At 46.4% G+C, this 21463-nt stretch overlaps 1 protein-coding gene across 1 annotated transcript in view; it reads right to left on the bottom strand.

Annotated features, from left to right (window-relative positions):
* LOC109875786 (collagen alpha-1(XI) chain-like) overlaps positions 1 to 21463 on the bottom strand; it is a 241229-nt gene that overhangs the window by 136042 nt on the left and 83724 nt on the right. The window contains 9 exon segments of the mRNA XM_031836411.1: positions 1447 to 1500; positions 1752 to 1859; positions 1979 to 2032; positions 7139 to 7183; positions 7285 to 7338; positions 7549 to 7593; positions 11952 to 12005; positions 12969 to 13013; positions 19043 to 19096. Coding sequence (XP_031692271.1) covers positions 1447 to 1500; positions 1752 to 1859; positions 1979 to 2032; positions 7139 to 7183; positions 7285 to 7338; positions 7549 to 7593; positions 11952 to 12005; positions 12969 to 13013; positions 19043 to 19096 — 513 coding nt within the window.

Genomic DNA, 21463 nt, shown 5'->3' with positions numbered 1-21463 from the left:
TGTGTTTACTGAGATGAGAGTTTAGGCGTTTGGTGTGTTTACTGAGATGAGAGTGTAGGCGTTTGGTGTGTTTACTGAGATGAGAGTGTAGGCGTTTGGTGTGTTTACTGAGATGAGAGTTTAGGCGTTTGGTGTGTTTACTGAGATGAGAGTTTAGGCGTTTGGTGTGTTTACTGAGATGAGAGTTTAGGCGTTTGGCGTGTTTACTGAGATGAGAGTTTAGGCGTTTGGTGTGTTTACTGAGATGAGAGTTTAGGCGTTTGGCGTGTTTACTGAGATGAGAGTTTAGGCGTTTGGTGTGTTTACTGAGATGAGAGTTTAGGCGTTTGGCGTGTTTACTGAGATGAGAGTTTAGGCGTTTGGTGTGTTTACTGAGATGAGAGTTTAGGGGTTTGGTGTGTTTACTGAGATGAGAGTTTAGGCGTTTGGTGTGTTTACTGAGATGAGAGTTTAGGCGTTTGGCGTGTTTACTGAGATGAGAGTTTAGGCATTTGGCGTGTTTACTGAGATGAGAGTTTAGGCATTTGGTGTGTTTACTGAGATGAGAGTTTAGGCGTTTGGTGTGTTTACTGAGATGAGAGTTTAGGCGTTTGGTGTGTTTACTGAGATGAGAGTTTAGGCGTTTGGTGTGTTTACTGAGATGAGAGTTTAGGCGTTTGGTGTGTTTACTGAGATGAGAGTTTAGGCGTTTGGCGTGTTTACTGAGATGAGAGTTTAGGGGTTTGGCGTGTTTATACTGAGATGAGAGTTTAGGGGTTTGGCGTGTTTACTGAGATGAGCTGGGTTTTGTGGGATGCTTTTGATTAAAGTTTTCCCAGAAATCCTCATAGGCATCACAGAGTGGGTTTGTTTACATACCTTTGGTCCTTGTCTTCCTGGGTAGCCGGGTAACCCTGGAACACCCAGTTTTTTCCAGAAATCCTCATAGGCATCACAGAGTGGGTTTGTTTACATACCTTTGGTCCTTGTCTTCCTGGGTAGCCGGGAAACACTGGAAAACCCAGTTTTTTCCAGAAATCCTCATAGGCATCACAGAGTGGGTTTGTTTACATACCTTTGGTCCTTGTCTTCCTGGGTAGCCGGGTAACCCTGGAACACCCAGTTTTTTCCAGAAATCCTCATAGGCATCACAGAGTGGGTTTGTTTACATACCTTTGGTCCTTGTCTTCCTGGGTAGCCGGGAAACACTGGAACACCCAGTTTTTTCCAGAAATCCTCATAGGCATCACAGAGTGGGTTTGTTTACATACCTTTGGTCCTTGTCTTCCTGGGTAGCCGGGTAACCCTGGAACACCCAGTTTTTTCCAGAAATCCTCATAGGCATCACAGAGTGGGTTTGTTTACATACCTTTGGTCCTTGTCTTCCTGGGTAGCCGGGAAACACTGGAACACCCAGTTTTTTCCAGAAATCCTCATAGGCATCACAGAGTGGGTTTGTTTACATACCTTTGGTCCTTGTCTTCCTGGGTAGCCGGGTAACCCTGGAACACCCAGTTTTCCCTGAAGACAACAGAAAAGTCAACATAAACTAATATTTGAATGAGCACAATGTATTGGTAAACATTCATATGTGAAGGTTGTTTGACCGAAAGCTTAGAAATATGCATCTGACTGGAAGTGTGCGGAAACCTATTCCTGTTTTAAACAGTTGTACAGTAAAATGGAATTCAAGTATTTCCACAGGCTTGGGGGATATTCTGTTAACAGATTGACCTCACAGGACAAATAGAGACTGAGAATGAAGGCATTACCTTCTCTCCAGCACCCCCAATGGAGCCAGACTCTCCGTTGGGGCCTGCTCTTCCCTTGGGACCCTCAGGTCCTTCCTCACCACGGGGCCCAAGCATACCAAGCTCACCCTGAGTACATCCAACAGACAACAGATCTGATATTGTACCATTACTGTAGCCTATGGTGGAAAGTGTACCATACACATGACAATGATGGCTGAATCGGTATCATTGAGTTGTCAACTCACCCTGTCACCTTTGAGACCCATGTCTCCCTTAAAACCAGGGAAACCGTCCTCACCCTGAAATCAGAGGGAACGTCAACAAAAGGGTTACTTGTTTTGTTGCTTCGTAGGAGATTGAATGGACCCCAGAGATTGAATGGACCCCAGAGATTGAATGGACCTCAGAGATTGAATGGACCCCAGAGATTGAATGGACCTCAGAGATTGAATGGACCTCAGAGATTGAATGGACCCCAGAGATTGAATGGACCTCAGAGATTGAATGGACCCCAGAGATTGAATGGACCTCCGAGATTGAATGGATCCCAGAGATTGAATGGACCCTAGAGATTGAATGGACCCCAGAGATTGAATGGACCCCAGAGATTGAATGGACCCCAGAGATTGAATGGACCCCAGAGATTGAATGGACCTCAGAGATTGAATGGACCCCAGAGATTGAATGGACCCCAGAGATTGAATGGACCTTTAACCTGTCGTTATGTGTCAGTGATCATGGGAATTCAGTATGCCTTGAGCTTGTACATAATTGTAACCTAATTGCTATGGCAGAGTATCTTTGGACACATGCTTATTTTTAAAAGAGACTTTTGTTTGAATCTAATAGCAACGCTAGACATGTCTATGAATCTGGGCTGTAGCTTTCCATTATGAAACAGGGAACCTCATTTGATACGTCTGTATGCCATGAAGTCTACTGTCATCTGGTGGCCAAGGAGGGGAATGACACTGCATGTACACAAGAGCAAAAGCTATTGATGTCTTTGTTATGCTGCTATAGGGACGTGTGGTTGAGCATTAGAAAACATGGTGGATGAGTTAACAAGAGAATAAGGAAACCTCTCTTTGTCTCCTTTCACCCTCTGTCCTCTCCATTCTCTGTCTCCCACTCTCTCCTTTCTCTCTGTTCTCTGTCTCCCACCGTCTCCTTTCTCTCTGTTCTCTGTTTCCCACTGTCTCCTTTCTCTCTGTTCTCTGTCTCCCACTGTCTCCTTTCTCTCTGTTCTCTGTCTCCCACTCTCTCCTTTCTCTCTGTTCTCTGTCTCCCACTGTCTCCTTTCTCTCTGTTCTCTGTCTCCCACCGTCTCCATTCTCTCTGTTCTCTGTCTCCCACCATCTCCATTCTCTCTGTTCTCTGTCTCCCACCATCTCCATTCTCTCTGTTCTCTGTCTCCCACTGACTCCTTTCTCTCTGTCCTCTGTCTCCCACTGTCTCCATTCTCTCTGTTCTCTGTCTCCCACCATCTCCATTCTCTCTGTTTTCTGTCTCCCACTGTCTCCTTTATTTCTCTCTGTCTCCCACTGTCTCCTTTATTTCTCTCTGTTCTCTGTCTCCCACTGACTCCATTCTCTCTGTTCTCTGTTTCCCACTGTCTCCTTTATTTCTCTCTGTTCTCTGTCTCCCACTCTCTCCATTCTCTCTGTTCTCTGTCTCCCACTGTCTCCGTTATTTCTCTCTGTTCTCTGTCTCCCACTGACTCCATTCTCTCTGTTCTCTGTCTCCCACTGTCTCCTTTATTTCTCTCTGTTCTCTGTCTCCCACTGACTCCATTCTCTCTGTTTTCTGTCTCCCACTCTCTCCTTTATTTCTCTCTGTTTTCTGTCTCCCACTGTCTCCTTTATTTCTCTCTGTTCTCTGTCTCCCACTGACTCCATTCTCTCTGTTTTCTGTCTCCCACTGTCTCCTTTATTTCTCTCTGTTCTCTGTCTCCCACTGACTCCATTCTCTCTGTTTTCTGTCTCCCACTGTCTCCTTTATTTCTCTCTGTTCTCTGTCTCCCACTGACTCCATTCTCTCTGTTCTCTGTCTCCCACTGTCTCCATTCTCTCTGTTCTCTGTCTCCCACTGTTCACTTTACTTATCTCTGTTGTTGTTCTCTGAGACTCTCTGTGCAGTCTGTCACCTGTTTGTGTCTCTTCTCCTCCTAACACATGTAGTTGTGTGGGTGCACCCAAAGCAGTGAAACCATGTTTTATGTTTCACAACAAGCCCTCACCTCTGGGATGGTGTGCATTCATTTTCTATTCAGAACCAACACTACCTTGCTTCCTCAAGGTTTTGGGTTTGCATTAAAACCTCAACATAAGTTCATTTAAAACCTAACTTCAGTAATAACCCTGATATCCATGATGTTACTGTTGTAAAAACTTTAATAGTGGATCAGCATCATGCTCTTGGTTTTCAATTATATTCATGTATTTATACAAAGAGGCTGTTGTAATACAGTTAGGAGTAGAGGGGACATTTTGGACTGCAGGAAGACGTTGTGACAGGGGCATCCAATGGGACAACCCTGATGTCAATGGGACAACCCTGATGTCAATGGGACAACCCTGATGTCAATGGGACAACCCTGATGTCATTGGGACAACCCTAATGTCAATGGGACAACCCTGATGTCAATGGGACAACCCTGATGTCATTGGGACAACCCTGCTGTCAATGGGACAACCCTGCTGTCAATGGGACAACCCTGCTGTCAATGGGACAACCCTGCTGTCAATGGGACAACCCTGCCGTCAATGGGACAACCCTGCTGTCAATGGGACAACCCTAATGTCAATGGGACAACCCTGATGTCATTGGGACAACCCTCATGTCAATGGGACAACCCTGATGTCAATGGGACAACCCTGATGTCATTGGGACAACCCTGATGTCAATGGGACAACCCTGATGTCATTGGGACAACCCTGCTGTCAATGGGACAACCCTGCTGTCAATGGGACAACCCTGCTGTCAATGGGACAACCCTGCTGTCAATGGGACAACCCTGCCGTCAATGGGACAACCCTGCCGTCAATGGGACAACCCTGCCGTCAATGGGACAACCCTGCTGTCAATGGGACAACCCTAATGTCAATGGGACAACCCTGATGTCATTGGGACAACCCTCATGTCAATGGGACAACCCTGATGTCAATGGGACAACCCTGATGTCATTGGGACAACCCTGATGTCAATGGGACAACCCTAATGTCAATGGGACAACCCTAATGTCAATGGGACAACCCTGCTGTCAATGGGACAACCCTGCTGTCAATGGGACAACCCTGCTGTCAATGGGACAACCCTGCTGTCAATGGGACAACCCTGATGTCATTGGGACAACCCTAATGTCAATGGGACAACCCTGATGTCAATGGGACAACCCTGATGTCATTGGGACAACCCTGATATCAATGGGACAACCCTGATGTCATTGGGACAACGCTAATGTCAATGGGACAACCCTAATATCAATGGGACAACCCTGATGTCAATGGGACAACCCTGATGTCATTGGGACAACCCTGATGTCAATGGGACAACCCTAATGTCAATGGGACAACCCTAATGTCAATGGGACAACCCTAATGTCAATGGGACAACCCTAATGTCAATGGGACAACCCTGATGTCAATGGGACAACCCTGATGTCAATGGGACAACCCTGATGAAGAATCCCTGAATGTTCTTCACGGAACAACCATGTCTGTCCTGACATCAGGAAACTCCTTCCTACACTCTTAGAAAAAAAAAGTGCTATCTAGAACCTAAAAGGGTTCTTCGGCTGTTCCTTTTTGTTCCAGGTAGAACCCCTTTGAGTTCCATGTAGTCACACAGGGTTCCACAGGGTTCTACATGGAACGCAGCATAGTTCTACCTGGAACCAAAAATGGTTCTTCAAAATGGATTCACCGATAGGAACAGCCGACACAAAAATGAAACAAAAATAGTTATCCTATGGGGACAGCTGAAGAACCCTTTTGGAACCCTAGTGGAACCCTTTTTTCTAAGAGTTTAGGCGTTTGGCGTTTGGTGTGTTTACTGAGATGAGAGTGTAGGCGTTTGGCGTTTGGTGTGTTTACTGAGATGAGAGTGTAGGCGTTTGGTGTGTTTACTGAGATGAGAGTGTAGGCATTTGGTGTGTTTACTGAGATGAGAGTGTAGGCGTTTGGCATTTGGTGTGTTTACTGAGATGAGAGTGTAGGCGTTTGGCGTTTGGTGTGTTTACTGAGATGAGAGTGTAGGCGTTTGGTGTGTTTACTGAGATGAGAGTTTAGGCGTTTGGTGTGTTTACTGAGATGAGAGTGTAGGCGTTTGGCATTTGGTGTGTTTACTAAGATGAGAGTGTAGGCGTTTGGTGTGTTTACTGAGATGAGAGTGTAGGCGTTTGGCATTTGGTGTGTTTACTGAGATGAGAGTGTAGGCGTTTGGCGTTTGGTGTGTTTACTGAGATGAGAGTGTAGGCGTTTGGTGTGTTTACTGAGATGAGAGTGTAGGCGTTTGGCGTTTGGTGTGTTTACTGAGATGAGAGTGTAGGCGTTTGGCGTTTGGTGTGTTTACTGAGATGAGAGTGTAGGCGTTTGGCGTTTGGTGTGTTTACTGAGATGAGAGTGTAGGCGTTTGGTGTGTTTACTGAGATGAGAGTGTAGGCGTTTGGCATTTGGTGTGTTTACTGAGATGAGAGTGTAGGCGTTTGGTGTGTTTACTGAGATGAGAGTTTAGGCGTTTGGTGTGTTTACTGAGATGAGAGTGTAGGCGTTTGGCATTTGGTGTGTTTACTGAGATGAGAGTGTAGGCGTTTGGTGTGTTTACTGAGATGAGAGTGTAGGCGTTTGGTGTGTTTACTGAGATGAGAGTGTAGGCGTTTGGTGTGTTTACTGAGATGAGAGTTTAGGGGTTTGGTGTGTTTATACTGAGATGAGAGTTTAAGCGTTTGGTGTGTTTACTGAGATGAGAGTGTAGGTGTTTGGTGTGTTTACTGAGATGAGAGTTTAGAGGTTTGGTGTGTTTACTGAGATGAGAGTTTAGGGGTTTGGTGTGTTTATACTGAGATGAGACTTTAGGCGTTTGGTGTGTTTACTGAGATGAGAGTTTAGGGGTTTGGTGTGTTTATACTGAGATGAGACTTTAGGCGTTTGGTGTGTCTATACTGAGATGAGAGTTTAGGGGTTTGGTGTGTTTATACTGAGATGAGACTTTAGGCGTTTGGTGTGTTTGCTGAGATGAGAGTGTAGGCATTTTGGACTGCAGGAAGTCTTTGTGACAGGACTTTTTGAGAGAGCGTTGTGTTCCAAGTCATTGGTCAGATAGGACAGTGCTAGGAATCAAAACATTCTTACACACAATAGCAGCAGGAATACGAAGCGTCACATTTTGAAAAGAGGAAGCTTTACCTTCTCTCCCTTTCCACCCTTCAGTCCACGAACGCCATCGGCACCCTAATAGATAGACAGAAAACAGACCACAATTACCGACCTGACACGACGTCCCACCTTAAGGATTCTACTGAACATCCCCTGGGTGAGCTACAACACCGTACCTTGACACCACGATGACCGGGATAACCAATAGGACCTTGGGGACCTGCCTGGCCCTGGAGGAAGAGAAGACAGAGAGAGAGAGAGAGAGAGAGAGAGAGAGAGAGAGAGAGAGAGAGAGAGAGAGAGAGCACAGTGTCTTCATTAGTCTCTCAATAAGAGATATGTCATAAAACCCATTCAAAATGATTCTGTTTATGTATCATATTCAAAATAATTACATATAAATCAATCAATTAATCAATACATTAATTAATTGCACTTACTAAAGCTCCCTTCTCACCAGTTGGACCTTCTTTACCAGGATGGCCCTGTAGGAAAATAAATGACACAAAGGACTTTACTCTCCTCGAGCCTGATGTCTCTATGGACCACACCAAGAGCCTGATGTCTCTATGGACCACCTCGAGCCTGATGTCTCTATGGACCACCTCGAGCCTGATGTCTCTATGGACCACCTCGAGCCTGATGTCTCTATGGACCACCTTGAGCCTGATGTCTCTATGGACCACCTTGAGCCTGATGTCTCTACGGACCACCTCGAGCCTGATGTCTCTACGGACCACCTCGAGCCTGATGTCTCTATGGACCACCTTGAGCCTGATGTCTCTATGGACCACCTCGAGCCTGATGTCTCTATGGACCACCTCGAGCCTGATGTCTCTATGGACCACCTCGAGCCTGAGGTCTCTATGGACCACCTTGAGCCTGATGTCTCTATGGACCACCTTGAGCCTGATGTCTCTATGGACCACCTCGAGCCTGATGTCTCTATGGACCACCTCGAGCCTGATGTCTCTATGGACCACCTCGAGCCTGATGTCTCTATGGACCACCTCGAGCCTGATGTCTCTATGGACCACCTCGAGCCTGATGTCTCTATGGACCACCTCGAGCCTGATGTCTCTATGGACCACCTCGAGCCTGATGTCTCTATGGACCACCTCGAGCCTGATGTCTCTATGGACCACCTCGAGCCTGATGTCTCTATGGAACACCTCGAGCCTGATGTCTCTATGGACCACCTCGAGTCTGATGTCTCTATGGACCACCTCGAGTTGATGTCTCTATGGACCACCTCGAGCCTGATGTCTCTATGGACCACCTCGAGCCTGATGTCTCTATGGACCACCTCGAGCCTGATGTCTCTATGGACCACCTCGAGTTGATGTCTCTATGGACCACCTCGAGCCTGATGTCTCTATGGACCACCTCGAGCCTGATGTCTCTATGGACCACCTCGAGCCTGATGTCTCTATGGACCACCTCGAGCCTGATGTCTCTATGGACCACCTCGAGTCTGTCTCTATGGACCACCTCGAGTTGATGTCTCTATGGACCACCTCGAGCCTGATGTCTCTATGGACCACCTCGAGCCTGATGTCTCTATGGACCACCTCGAGCCTGATGTCTCTATGGACCACCTCGAGCCTGTTGTCTCTATGGACCACCTCGAGCCTGATGTCTCTATGGACCACCTCGAGCCTGAGGTCTCTATGGACGACCTCGAGCCTGATGTCTCTATGGAACACCTCGAGCCTGATGTCTCTATGGACCACCTCGAGCCTGATGTCTCTATGGACCACCTCGAGCCTGATGTCTCTATGGACCACCTCGAGCCTGATGTCTCTATGCACCACCTCGAGCCTGATGTCTCTATGGACCACCTCGAGCCTGATGTCTCTATGGAACACCTCGAGCCTGATGTCTCTATGGACCACCTCGAGCCTGATGTCTCTATGGACCACCTCGAGCCTGATGTCTCTATGGACCACCTCGAGCCTGATGTCTCTATGGACCACCTCGAGCCTGATGTCTCTATGGACCACCTCGAGCCTGATGTCTCTATGGACCACCTCGAGCCTGATGTCTCTATGGACCACCTCGAGCCTGATGTCTCTATGGAACACATCTGAACATCAGAAAGTTCTAGCTTGATTCTATGGAACACATCTGAACATCAGACTGTAGTGATGGAGGTTTTAACAATCCTAGCTCCAGGTTCAGTCTGACTGACTGGTTAGTTTATTTACGGAGAGACCTTTCACTTGTACGCCTGGTGTGAAATAAATGTGTGAAGAGATAGAAGGGCAGAAGGCTGTAAATGATGAGGCTTTAGGCCTCAGGATGCCTCTCTCTCTCACACTGACCCTTAGGCCTCAGGATGCCTCTCTCTCACCCTGACCCTTAGGCCTCAGGATGCCTCTCTCTCACCCTGACCGTTAGGCCTCAAGAGGCCTCTCTCTCACACTGACCCTTAGGCCTCAGGATGCCTCTCTCTCTCACCCTGACCGTTAGGCCTCAAGAGGCCTCTCTCTCACCCTGACCGTTAGGCCTCAAGAGGCCTCTCTCTCACCCTGACCGTTAGGCCTCAAGATGCCTCTCTCTCACCCTGACCGTTAGGCCTCAAGAGGCCTCTCTCTCACACTGACCGTTACCTCAGGATGCCTCTCTCTCTCACCCTGACCGTTAGGCCTCAAGATGCCTCTCTCTCACCCTGACCGTTAGGCCTCAAGATGCCTCTCTCTCACACTGACCCTTAAGCCTCAGGATGCCTCTCGCTCACCCTGACCGTTAGGCCTCAGGATGCCTCTCTCTCTCACCCTGACCGTTAGGCCTCAAGATGCCTCTCTCTCACATTGACCCTTAGGCCTCAGGATGCCTCTCTCTCTCACCCTGACCGTTAGGCCTCAAGATGCCTCTCTCTCACACTGACCCTTAAGCCTCAGGATGCCTCTCTCTCTCACACTGACCCTTAGGCCTCAGGATGCCTCTCTCTCTCACCCTGACCGTTAGGCCTCAAGAGGCCTCTCTCTCACACTGACCCTTAGGAATCAGGATGCCTCTCTCTCTCACCCTGACCCTTAGGCCTCAGGATGCCTCTCTCTCTCACACTGACCCTTAGGCCACAGGATACCTCTCTCTCTCACACTGACCCTTAGGCCTCAGGATGCCTCTCTCTCTCACCCTGACCGTTAGGCCTCAAGATGCCTCTCTCTCACACTGACCCTTAGGCCTCAGGATGCCTCTCTCTCTCACACTGACCCTTAGGCCTCAGGATGCCTCTCTCTCTCACCCTGACCCTTAGGCCTCAGGATGCCTCTCTCTCTCACACTGACCGTTAGGCCTCAGGATGCCTCTCTCTCTCACACTGACCCTTAGGCCTCAGGATGCCTCTCTCTCTCACCCTGACCGTTAGGCCTCAAGATGCCTCTCTCTCACACTGACCCTTAGGCCACAGGATGCCTCTCTCTCTCACACTGACCCTTAGGCCTCAGGATGCCTCTCTCTCTCACACTGACCCTTAGGCCTCAAGATGCCTCTCTCTCACACTGACCCTTAGGCCTCAGGATGCCTCTCTCTCTCACCCTGACCGTTAGGCCTCAAGATGCCTCTCTCTCACACTGACCCTTAAGCCTCAGGATGCCTCTCTCTCTCACACTGACCCTTAGGCCTCAAGATGCCTCTCTCTCACACTGACCCTTAGGAATCAGGATGCCTCTCTCTCTCACCCTGACCCTTAGGCCTCAGGATGCCTCTCTCTCTCACACTGACCCTTAGGCCTCAGGATGCCTCTCTCTCACACTGACCCTTAGGCCACAGGATACCTCTCTCTCTCACACTGACCCTTAGGCCTCAGGATGCCTCTCTCTCTCACCCTGATCGTTAGGCCTCAAGATGCCTCTCTCTCACACTGACCCTTAGGCCTCAGGATGCCTCTCTCTCTCACACTGACCCTTAGGCCTCAGGATGCCTCTCTCTCTCACCCTGACCCTTAGGCCTCAGGATGCCTCTCTCTCTCACACTGACCGTTAGGCCTCAGGATGCCTCTCTCTCTCACACTGACCCTTAGGCCTCAGGATGCCTCTCTCTCTCACCCTGACCGTTAGGCCTCAAGATGCCTCTCTCTCACACTGACCCTTAGGCCTCAGGATGCCTCTCTCTCTCACACTGACCCTTAGGCCTCAGGATGCCTCTCTCACACTGACCCTTAGGTCTCAGGATGCCTCTCTCTCACCCTGACCATCACACTGTAGGTTATACAATAGTACAACATTCAAAGAGATGTTGGATGGTGGTTTGAAGTGGAAGGGAGACAAACTACAGTATGTACTGGTGGGTTTCTACTCCTCTATAAACTACAGTATGTACTGGTGGGTTCTACTCCTCTATAAACTACAGTATGTACTGGTGGGTTCTACTCCTCTATAAACTACAGTGTGTACTGGTGGGTTCTACTCCTCTATAAACTACAGTATGTACTGGTGGGTTCTACTCCTCTATAAACTACAGTGTGTACTGGTGGGTTCTACTCCTCTATAAACTACAGTATGTACTGGTGGGTTCTACTCCTCTATAAACTACAGTATGTACTGGTGGGTTCTACTCCTCTATAAACTACAGTATGTACTGGTGGGTTCTACTCCTCTATAAACTACAGTATGTACTGGTGGGTTCTACTCCTCTATAAACTACAGTATATACTGGTGGGTTCTACTCCTCTATAAACTACAGTATGTACTGGTGGGTTCTACTCCTCTATAAACTACAGTATGTACTGGTGGGTTCTACTCCTCTATAAACTACAGTGTGTACTGGTGGGTTGTCTGAGTCAATAGTGTGAGAGGAGGAGAAGAGTGTGAGACAGAGTTAACAGAAGATCACGTACAGGAGGCCCATCTGATCCAGGTAAACCGGCCAACCCCGACCTGCCGTGAGGCCCCTGTAAACAGAGACACATAGAAACACTGATTGATTAAAGGTCAAAATGACACTGTACTTTAACAATGTATCTGCTGACCTCAGGTCTGTTTCTGGGAGGACTGAGTTTACCTTGGAGAAAAACTATCTGAGAATAATACTATTTTTATGTTCCAGAGGAGGTAATAGGTCCTCATAGGAGATACTAGGTCCTCCGAGGAAGTACTAGGTCCTCCGAAGAGGGACTAGGTCCTCAGAGATACTTGGTCCTCAGAGGAGATACTAGGTCCTCAGAGGAGATACTAGGTCCTTAGAGGAGATACTAGGTCCTCAGAGGAGATACTAGGTCCTCAGAGATACTCGGTCCTCAGAGATATTCGGTCCTCCGAGGAGATACTAGGTCCTCAGAGATACTAGGTCCTCAGAGGAGGTACTAGGTCCTCAGAGGAGATACTAGGTCCTCAGAGGAGATACTAGGTCCTCAGAGGAGATACTAGGTCCTCAGAGATACTAGGTCGTCAGAGATACTCGGTCCTCAGAGATACTCGGTCCTCAGAGATACTCGGTCCTCAGAGATACTCGGTCCTCAGAGGAGGTACTAGGTCCTCAGAGATACTCGGTTCTCAGAGGAGGTACTAGGTCCTCAGAGATACTCGGTTCTCAGAGGAGGTACTAGGTCCTCAGAGATACTCGGTTCTCAGAGGAGGTATTAGGTCCTCAGAGATACTAGATCCTCAGAGGAGGTACTAGGTCTTCAAACATTAATTCACTACATATTATAGAGTAAGGGGGGTTGACATAACATAAGCAAAACCCTTCCAGTACAGTACTATAGTAAACAAGTATTTCCCAGTCTATGTATTTTAAATCTACATCTAACAGATCAGACATTTAACAATTTGTCTTTTGTACCACTACCTTACGAACACGACACTTTCAGGTCAGTTTTGTTGACAGGCAACAGAAGAGCAGAGCTCCAACTTACTCTTTCACCGGGTGGTCCGATGGGACCTTGAGGACCAGGAAGTCCCTGCAGGAGAGAAGCAGACAGACAACTTCAGAGTTTGTTGCCATAGTTGCAGCACAAGCACACACACGCACACGAATGCGTACACACACGCGCGCACACACACACACACACACACACACACACACACACACACACACACACACACACAGCTGGGGACATGGAGGGGCATAAGGAACTCAGCAGAAGGTACTAACTCAGGTGCGGGGGTAAGAATGTTGGGACCCTATTTGTTCTTGAGTGTGTGTGTGTGTGCGCACGTGTGTGTTTTTTTGTGTGTGTCATGCCCTTTTTACGTCTCTATTTTGGTTTGGCTATTTTGATTAGTTCAGGGTGTGATTTGGGTGGGCATTCTATGTTCCTTTTTCTATGTGTTTGTATTTCTTTGTTTTGGCCGGGGGTGTGCTTCTCAATCAGGGACAGCTGACTGTCGTCGTCTCTGATTGGGAACCATACTTAGACAGCCCTTTTTCCCACCTGTCTTTGTGGGTAGTTGTCTTTGTTTGTTGGCACTATAGCCTTAAGCTTCACAGTTGGTTTTTGGATTGTTTATTGTTTTTGTCAGCGTCATATGAATAAAAGGAATATGTACGCTCACCACGCTGCACCTTGGTCGAGTTCTTTAAACGGCCCTGACACTGTGTGTGTGTGTGTGTGTGTGTGTGTGTGTGTGTGTGTGTGTGTGTGTGTGTGTGTGTGTGTGTGTGTGTGTGTGTGCGTGTGTGTGGCAAAGAGAATAATCCGAGGCTGTGCTGGAGCTCGGGGAGCCTGCTGCAGGCATTCCACAGACATGAATGAGAGACTTTCACCGCTTTGCTCAACCCCCAGAAACCCCAGCAAAATATCCTAAGAAAATCTCCTCTGTTTGTACCTTCTACAGCTCCAGGGAGAAAGAGGGGGAGACAAAGAGAGGAAGGAAAAGAGGGAAGGGGAGGGGAGGGGGAGAAGAGGAGAGAGAAGGAGGAAGAGGAGAGGAGGGGGAGAGGAGAAGGAAGAGGAGAGCAGGGGAGAGGAGGAGAGGGGAGGAGGAGGGGAGAGGACGGGACAATGGGAGGGGAAGAGGAGGGGAGAGGGAGAGGGAGCAGAAGAGGAAAGAGATAATTGATGGTGTAAATGATCATCAAAGAGCAGTATATTTCCATAAGATGTTGACACCTCAGAAATCAGAGTGAGACAATTATCTATTTTCAGACATTACACACAAATAAAGACACATTGTTCATGTGTGTGCTGAGTGTCAATAGCCACTTCAACCCTTATCAACAGTATACTCTTCCAAGCTAGTTTGACTATTATTTGTACATGCAAGCTAGTCTTTATTGTAAACATACAGTTTTGAGCTCAGGTGCATCCTTTTTCCATTGATCAGCCTTGAGATGTTTAAACTTGATGAGGCCACCTGTGGTAAAGGCAATTGAATGGACATGATTTGGAAATTAAGAACAAATTCTTATTTTCAATGACGGCCTGGGAACAGTGGGTTAACTGCCTGTTCAGGGGCAGAACGACAGATTTGTACCTTGTCAGCTCGGGGGTTTGAACTCACAACCTTCCGGTTACTAGTCCAACGCTCTAACCACTAGGCTACCCTGCCGCCCCGATCAGCCTTGAGATGTTTAAGCGTGATAGGAGGCCACCTAACCACTAGGCTACCCTGCCGCCCCGATCAGCCTTGAGATGTTTAAGCGTGATAGGAGGCCACCTAACCACTAGGCTACCCTGCCGCCCCGATCAGCCTTGAGATGTTTAAGCGTGATAGGAGGCCACCTAACCACTAGGCTACCCTGCCGCCCCGATCAGCCTTGAGATGTTTAAACGTGATAGGAGGCCACCTAACCACTAGGCTACCCTGCCGCCCCGATCAGCCTTGAGATGTTTAAACGTGATAGGAGGCCACCTGGTAAAGGCAATTGATTGGACATGATTTGGAAAGACTTGGAAACAAGCCATGATGTTGAAGGAATTGTCCGTAGAGCTCCGAGACAGAATTGTGTCAAGGCACAGATCTGGGGAAGGGTACCAAAAAATGTCTGTAACATTGAAGGTCCCCAAGAACACAGTTGCATCCATCATCCATCCATCAAGACTCTTCCTAGCACTGTACGCCCGGCCAAACAGAGCAACCGAGGAAGAAGGGCCTAGGTCAGGGAGGTGACCAAGAACTCGATGCTCACTCTGACAGAGCTCTAGAGTTCCTCTGTGGAGATGGAAGAACCTTCCAGAAGGACAACCATATCTGCAGCACTCCACCAATCAGGCCTTTATGGTAGAGTGGCCAGACGGAAGCCACTCCTCAATAAAAGGCAGATGTCAACCAGCTTGGAGTTTGCCAAAAAGGCACCTAAAGGTCTCTCACCATAAGAAACTAAATTCTCTGGTCTGACGGTACCAAGATTGAACTCTTTGGCCAAGCATCATGTCTGTGAAGTGTCACATCTGGAGGAAAACTGGCAGCGTCCCTATGTGTAGCATTGTGTTGGCACCATAATGTTGTGTTTTTCAGATTAAAACTTCTTAGTGATCCCTTCCCGCTCAGATCCCGGTAACGGGATTGATTTGACAAAAATCCAGTGAAATTGCACCGCGCCAAATTCAAAAACAGAAATACTAATTTTAAAAAAAATCACAAAACATATATAATACATCAAAATAAAGCTTAACTTGTTGCAGTGTCATATTTCAAAAAGGCTTTATGGCGAAAGCAGACCATGCGATTATCTGAAGACAGCACCCCGCATACAAACAAATGAAAATCAGATTTCAACCAGCCAGGTTGAAATGATATAACGATATAATTCATGCCTTACCTTTGAAGATATTCTTCTGTTGGCACTCCAAAATGTCCCAGAAACATCAAAAATGTTCCTTTTGTTCGATAAATTCCTTCTTTATAGCCCCAAAATGTCAATTTATTTGGCGCGTTTGATTCAGAAAATACACCGGTTCCAACTCCACCAACTACTACAAAGTAGTAAGTAAACATTTCAAACAACGTTCATAACTTAGGTATCTTAAAACGTAAATAATCGATACAATTTAAGACGGGATAAATTGTGTTAAATACTGGACGAAAACAAAGTGAAGCACGTTACAGGTGTGCGTGCACCAAAAGACTAGAGTCCACCTGGAGTGACACATGGAAAGAACAGGGCTACATCTTAATTTCTCAGAAGAAAAACATCAACCAATTTCTAAAGACTGGTGACATCTAGTGGAAGCCATAGAAACTGCAACCAGATTCCTATTAAAAAGGGCTTACCATAGAAAACGATTGGAAAACGTATTGACCTCAACAACAACAAAAAATCCCTGGATGGATCCCTGGATGGATTATCCTCCGGGTTTCGCCAATCAGTTCTGTTAAACTCACAGATATTATTCTAACAGTTTTAGGAACTTCAGAGTGTTTTCTATCCAAACCAACTAATAATATGCATATCCTAGCTTCTGGGCCTGAGTAACAGGCAGTTCACTTTGGGCACGTCAGTCATCCGACCATCCGAATACTGCCCCCTAGCCTTAAGAAGTTTTAAGGGACTGGGAGACTATTCAGGATCAAGGGAAAGATGAACAGAGCAAAGTACAGAGAGATCCTTGATGAAAACCTGCTCCAGAGCGCTCAGGACCTCAGACTGGGGCAAAGGTTCACATTCCAACAGAACAATGACCCTAAGCACACAGCCAAGACAACACATGAGTGGCTTCGGGACAAGTCTCTGAATGTCCTTCAGTGACCCAGCCAGAGCCTGGACTTGAACCCGATCTAACATCTTGGTAGAGACCTGAAAATATCTGTGCAGTGAAGCTCCCCATCCAACCTGACAGCGCATGAGAGGATCTGCAGAGAAGAATGGGAGAAACTCCCCAAAAACAAGTGTGCCAAGCTTGTAGCGTCATACCCAAGAAGACTGAAGGCTGTAATCGCTGCCAAAGGTGCTTCAACAAAGCACTAAGTAAAGGGTCTGAATACTTAGTGTGTTAATGTCATATTTCAGTTTTTATATTATATTAATGTTCAAAAATGTCAGAAAAGCTGTTTAGGTTTTATAACTATGGGGTATTGGGTGTAGAGTGATGACGGGAAAAAATCATTTAAACCTTTTTTAGAACAAACCTGTAAGGTAACACAATGTGGAAAAAGTCAAAAGGTCTGAATACTTACAGAATGCACAGTATATACAGTACCAGTCGAAAGTCTGGACACACCTATTCATTCAAGGGTTTTACTTTATTTTTACTATTTTCTACCTTGTAGAATAATCAACACTATGAAAGTCCATATTATGGCAAGAACAGCTCAATTAAGCAAAAGAGAAGCGACAGTACATCATAACTTTAAGACATTAAGGTCAGTCAATACCGAACAAGAGCATTCACAAAGAAATATCAGGCGCTATGAAGAAACTCTCTGTCATGAGGGCCGCCACAGTTAAGGAAGACCCCGAGTTACCTCTGCTGCAGAGAATAAGTTCATTAGAGCTACCAGCCTCAGAAATTGCAGCCCAAACAAAATGCTTCACAGAGTAACAGTAACACACATCTCAGCATCAACTGTTCAGAGGAGAATGCGTGAATCAGGCCTTCATGGTCGAATTTCTGCAAAGAAACCACTATTAAAGGACACCAATGTGAAGAAGAGACTTGCTTGGGCTAAGAAACACAACCAACGGACATTAGACCGGTGGAAATCTGTCCTTTGGTCTGATTAGTCCATATTTGAGATTTTTTGTTCCAACCGCCGTGTCTTTGTGAGACACAGAGTAGGTGAACGGATGATCTTCACATGTGGTTCCCACCGTGAAGCATGGAGGAGGAGGTGTGATGGTGTGAAGATGTTTTGCTGTTGACACTTCCTGTGATCTGCAGAGATATGCCATCCCATCTGGTTTGCGCTAAGTGGGACTATCATTTGTTTTTCAACAGGATAATGACCCAACACACCTCCAGGCTGTGGGCTATTAGACCAAGAAGGAGAGTGATGGAGTGCTGCATCAGATGACCTGGCCTCCACAATTACCGACCTCAACCCAATTGGTTTGGGATGAGTTAGACCGTAGAGTGAAGGAAAAGCAGCCAATAAGTGCTCAGCATATGTGGGAACTCCTACAAGACTGTTGGAAAAGCATTCCAGGTGAAGTTGGTTGAGAGAATGCAAAGAGTGTGCAAAGCTGTCATCAAAGCGAAGGGTGGCTACTTTGAAGAATCTTAAATATAAAATATATTTTGATTTCTTTAACACTTTTTTGGTTACTACATGATTCCATATGTGTTATTTCATAGTTTTGATGTCTTCACTATTATTCTGCAATGTAGGAAATAGTAAACAAAAGAAAAACATTTGAATGAGTCGGTGTGTCCAAACGTTTGAGTGGTGCTGTGTATTTATGTATCTATAATACACTACCGTACAAAGGTTTGGGGTCATTTAGAAATGTGGTTGATTTTGAAAGAAAAGCACATTTTTCACTATTAAAGTAACATATTTTTTTTACAAATTACTCTATTGCTGAAAGTACTCGAAACCGGTTTATAGGTAAAACAATCTGCTATTACTAGAAGCCTACATCATCAGTCATTTATGACCTTTGACCTTCTGGTGTTTATAAAACCCACGTCTCTAGCTTGACATGAAGATACTGTCTGTCTGTAGTCTGTGATAATGTCTGAAATACTGTATACTGTCTGTGGTACTGTTACTGTCTGTGGTTCTGTATACTGTCTAATACTGTATACTGTCTGTAGTACTGTATACTGTCTGTAATACTGTGCATTGTCTGTAATACTGTATACTGTCTATTACTCTATACTGTCTGTAGTATTGTATAGTGTCTGTAGTACTGTATACTGTCTGTAATACTGTAGACTGTCTGTAATACTCTATAGTGTCTGTAATACTGTATACTGTCTGTAATACTGTACACTGTCTGTAATACTGTATACTGTCTGTAATACTCTATAGTGTCTGTAATACTGTATACTGTCTGTAATACTGTATAGTGCCTGTTATACTGTATACTGTCTGTAATACTCACTTGTGTTCCTGGGATCCCCTGCTGGCCTGGTGGTCCCGGCTCTCCTTGAGGTCCCTAAACAAAGAGACCATCAATCTGAGAAGGAGCAAAGAGCAGAGCACAGCAGACCCTATCTACAGTATATCTGTCAGTCTACCTAGAAGATGGACGCTTCCATGATTTAAGGAGATGTTTAAGAGTACTAATGTAAGCTATGGCAGTGTCTACTCTCAGTGCTTTAAGGACTAAATAAAAATCCCTTCTGGTTGATATAGTAGAGAAATAGTTGACATTGGACTGTACTGGGCCCGGTTTGAGAGAGTGAGTGAGTGAGTGAGTGGGGTGAGTGAGTGAGAGAGTGAGAGAGTGAGAGAGTGAGTGAGTGAGTGAGTGAGTGAGTGAGTGAGTGAGTGAGTGAGTGATGGATAGCAATGGAATGTATTCTTATGAGTGTTTCAACGATGCACGTTTTCTACAACGGCCGAAGAAGTACCATGCGTTTCCCAAAATGACGCTGGTCTCGGATTTCTCCATTCAAAGAATCTCTTTTGTTAGAGGCATGGTTCACATCAGGCAATGCTTCTTGTGAATAGCAAACTCAAATTTTGTGTGTGTTTTTTATAGAGCAGGGCAGCTCTAACCAACATCTCCAATCTCGTCTCATTGATTGGACTCCAGGTTATCTGACTCCTGACTCCAATTAGCTTTTGGAGAAGTCATTAGCCTAGGGGTTCACATAATTTTTCCAACCTACACTGTGAATGTTTAAATTATATATTCAATATAGACAAGAAACGTACAATAATGTGTTTGTTGTTAGTTTAAGCACACTGTGTTTGCCTATTGTTGTGACTTAGATGAAGATCAGATTTAATTTGATGACCAATTTATGCCGAAATCCAGGTAATTCCAAAGGGTTCACATACTTTTTTCTTGCCACTGTATATATAAAAGCATGTGGACATCACTTCAAATTAGTGGATTTGGTTATTTCAGCCACACCCGGTGCTGACAGGTGTATAAAATCGAGCTCACCGCCATGCAATCTCCATAGACAAACATCCCCCACTGTGATTAGGCCAGGTACTTCCATCCCCCTGTGGATAGGCCAGGTACTTCCATCCCCCCTGTGGATAGGCCAGGTACTTCCATCCCCAATGTGGATAGGCCAGGTACTTCCATCCCCAATGTGGATAGGCCAGGGAATTCCATCCCCAATGTGGATACGCCAGGGACTTCCATCCCCAACTGTGATTAGGTCAGGTACTTCCATCCCCCTGTGGATAGGCCAGGGACTTCCAATCCCCCACAGTGATTAGGCCAGGTACTTCCAGGGGTAATCACAGATTGAGAACCAGTATATGGACAGAGCACTCACCTCCTCACACTCAGCCCCATAGAAGACCACCAGACTATCACACTCTCTACACTTGTTGCTGACAGGTGTATAAAAATTGAGCACTCAGCCATGCAATCTCCATAGACAAACATTGGCAGTAGAATGGCCTTACTGAAGAGCTCAGTGACTTTCAACGTGGCACCGTCATAGATTGCCACCTTGCCAACAAGCCAATTTGTCAAATTCCTGCCCTCCTAGACCTTTCCCAGTCAACTGTATATTCTGTTATTGTGAAGTGGCAAAGTCTAGGTGCAACAACGGCTCAGCTGTGAAATGGTAGACCACACAAGCTCATAGAATGGGTGAGCCGAAGCGTGTAGGGCCTAAAAATGATCTGTCCTCGTTTGCAACACTCACTACCGAATTCCAAACTGCGTCTGGAAGCAACGTCAGCACAATAACTGTTCGTCGAGAGCTTTCTCGAAATGGGTTTCCATGGCAGAGCAGCCGCACACAAGCCTTAGATCACCATGCGCATCGCCAAGCGTTGGCTGGAGTGGTGTAAAAGCTCACTGTCATTGGACTCTGGAGTAGTGGAAATGTGTTTTCTTGAGTAATGAATCACGCTTCACCATCTGGCAGTCCAACGGACGAATCTGGGTTGGGCGGATACCAGGAGAACGCTACCTGCCCGGATGCATAATGCCAACTGTAAAGTTTAGTGGGGAATAATGGGCTGTTTTTCATGGTTCAGGCTAGTCCCCTTAGTTCCCGTGAAGGGAAATCTGAACTCTACTGCATACAATGACATTCTATGCAGACGATTTCATGCTTACATGTTTGTGACAACAGTTTGGGGAAGGCCCTTTCCTGCTTCAGCATTACAATGCTCCCGTGCACAAAGCGAGGTCCATATAGAAATGGTTTTTCGAGATCCGTGGGGAAGAACTTGACTGGCCTGCATTGAGCCCTGACCTCAACCCCATTGAACATCTTTGGGATGAATTGGAACGCCGACTTCGAGCCAGGCCTAATCGCCCAACCTCACTAATGCTCTTGTGGCTGAATGGAAGCAAGTCCCTGCAAAAATGTTCCAACATGTA

The sequence above is a fragment of the Oncorhynchus kisutch genome, linkage group LG11 (genome assembly GCF_002021735.2).
Source record: "Oncorhynchus kisutch isolate 150728-3 linkage group LG11, Okis_V2, whole genome shotgun sequence".
In the NCBI taxonomy this organism is placed as follows: Eukaryota; Metazoa; Chordata; class Actinopteri; order Salmoniformes; family Salmonidae; genus Oncorhynchus; species Oncorhynchus kisutch.
The sequence above is the reverse complement of the archived record's forward strand: the minus strand, read 5'-3'. Positions and strand labels throughout refer to the sequence as shown.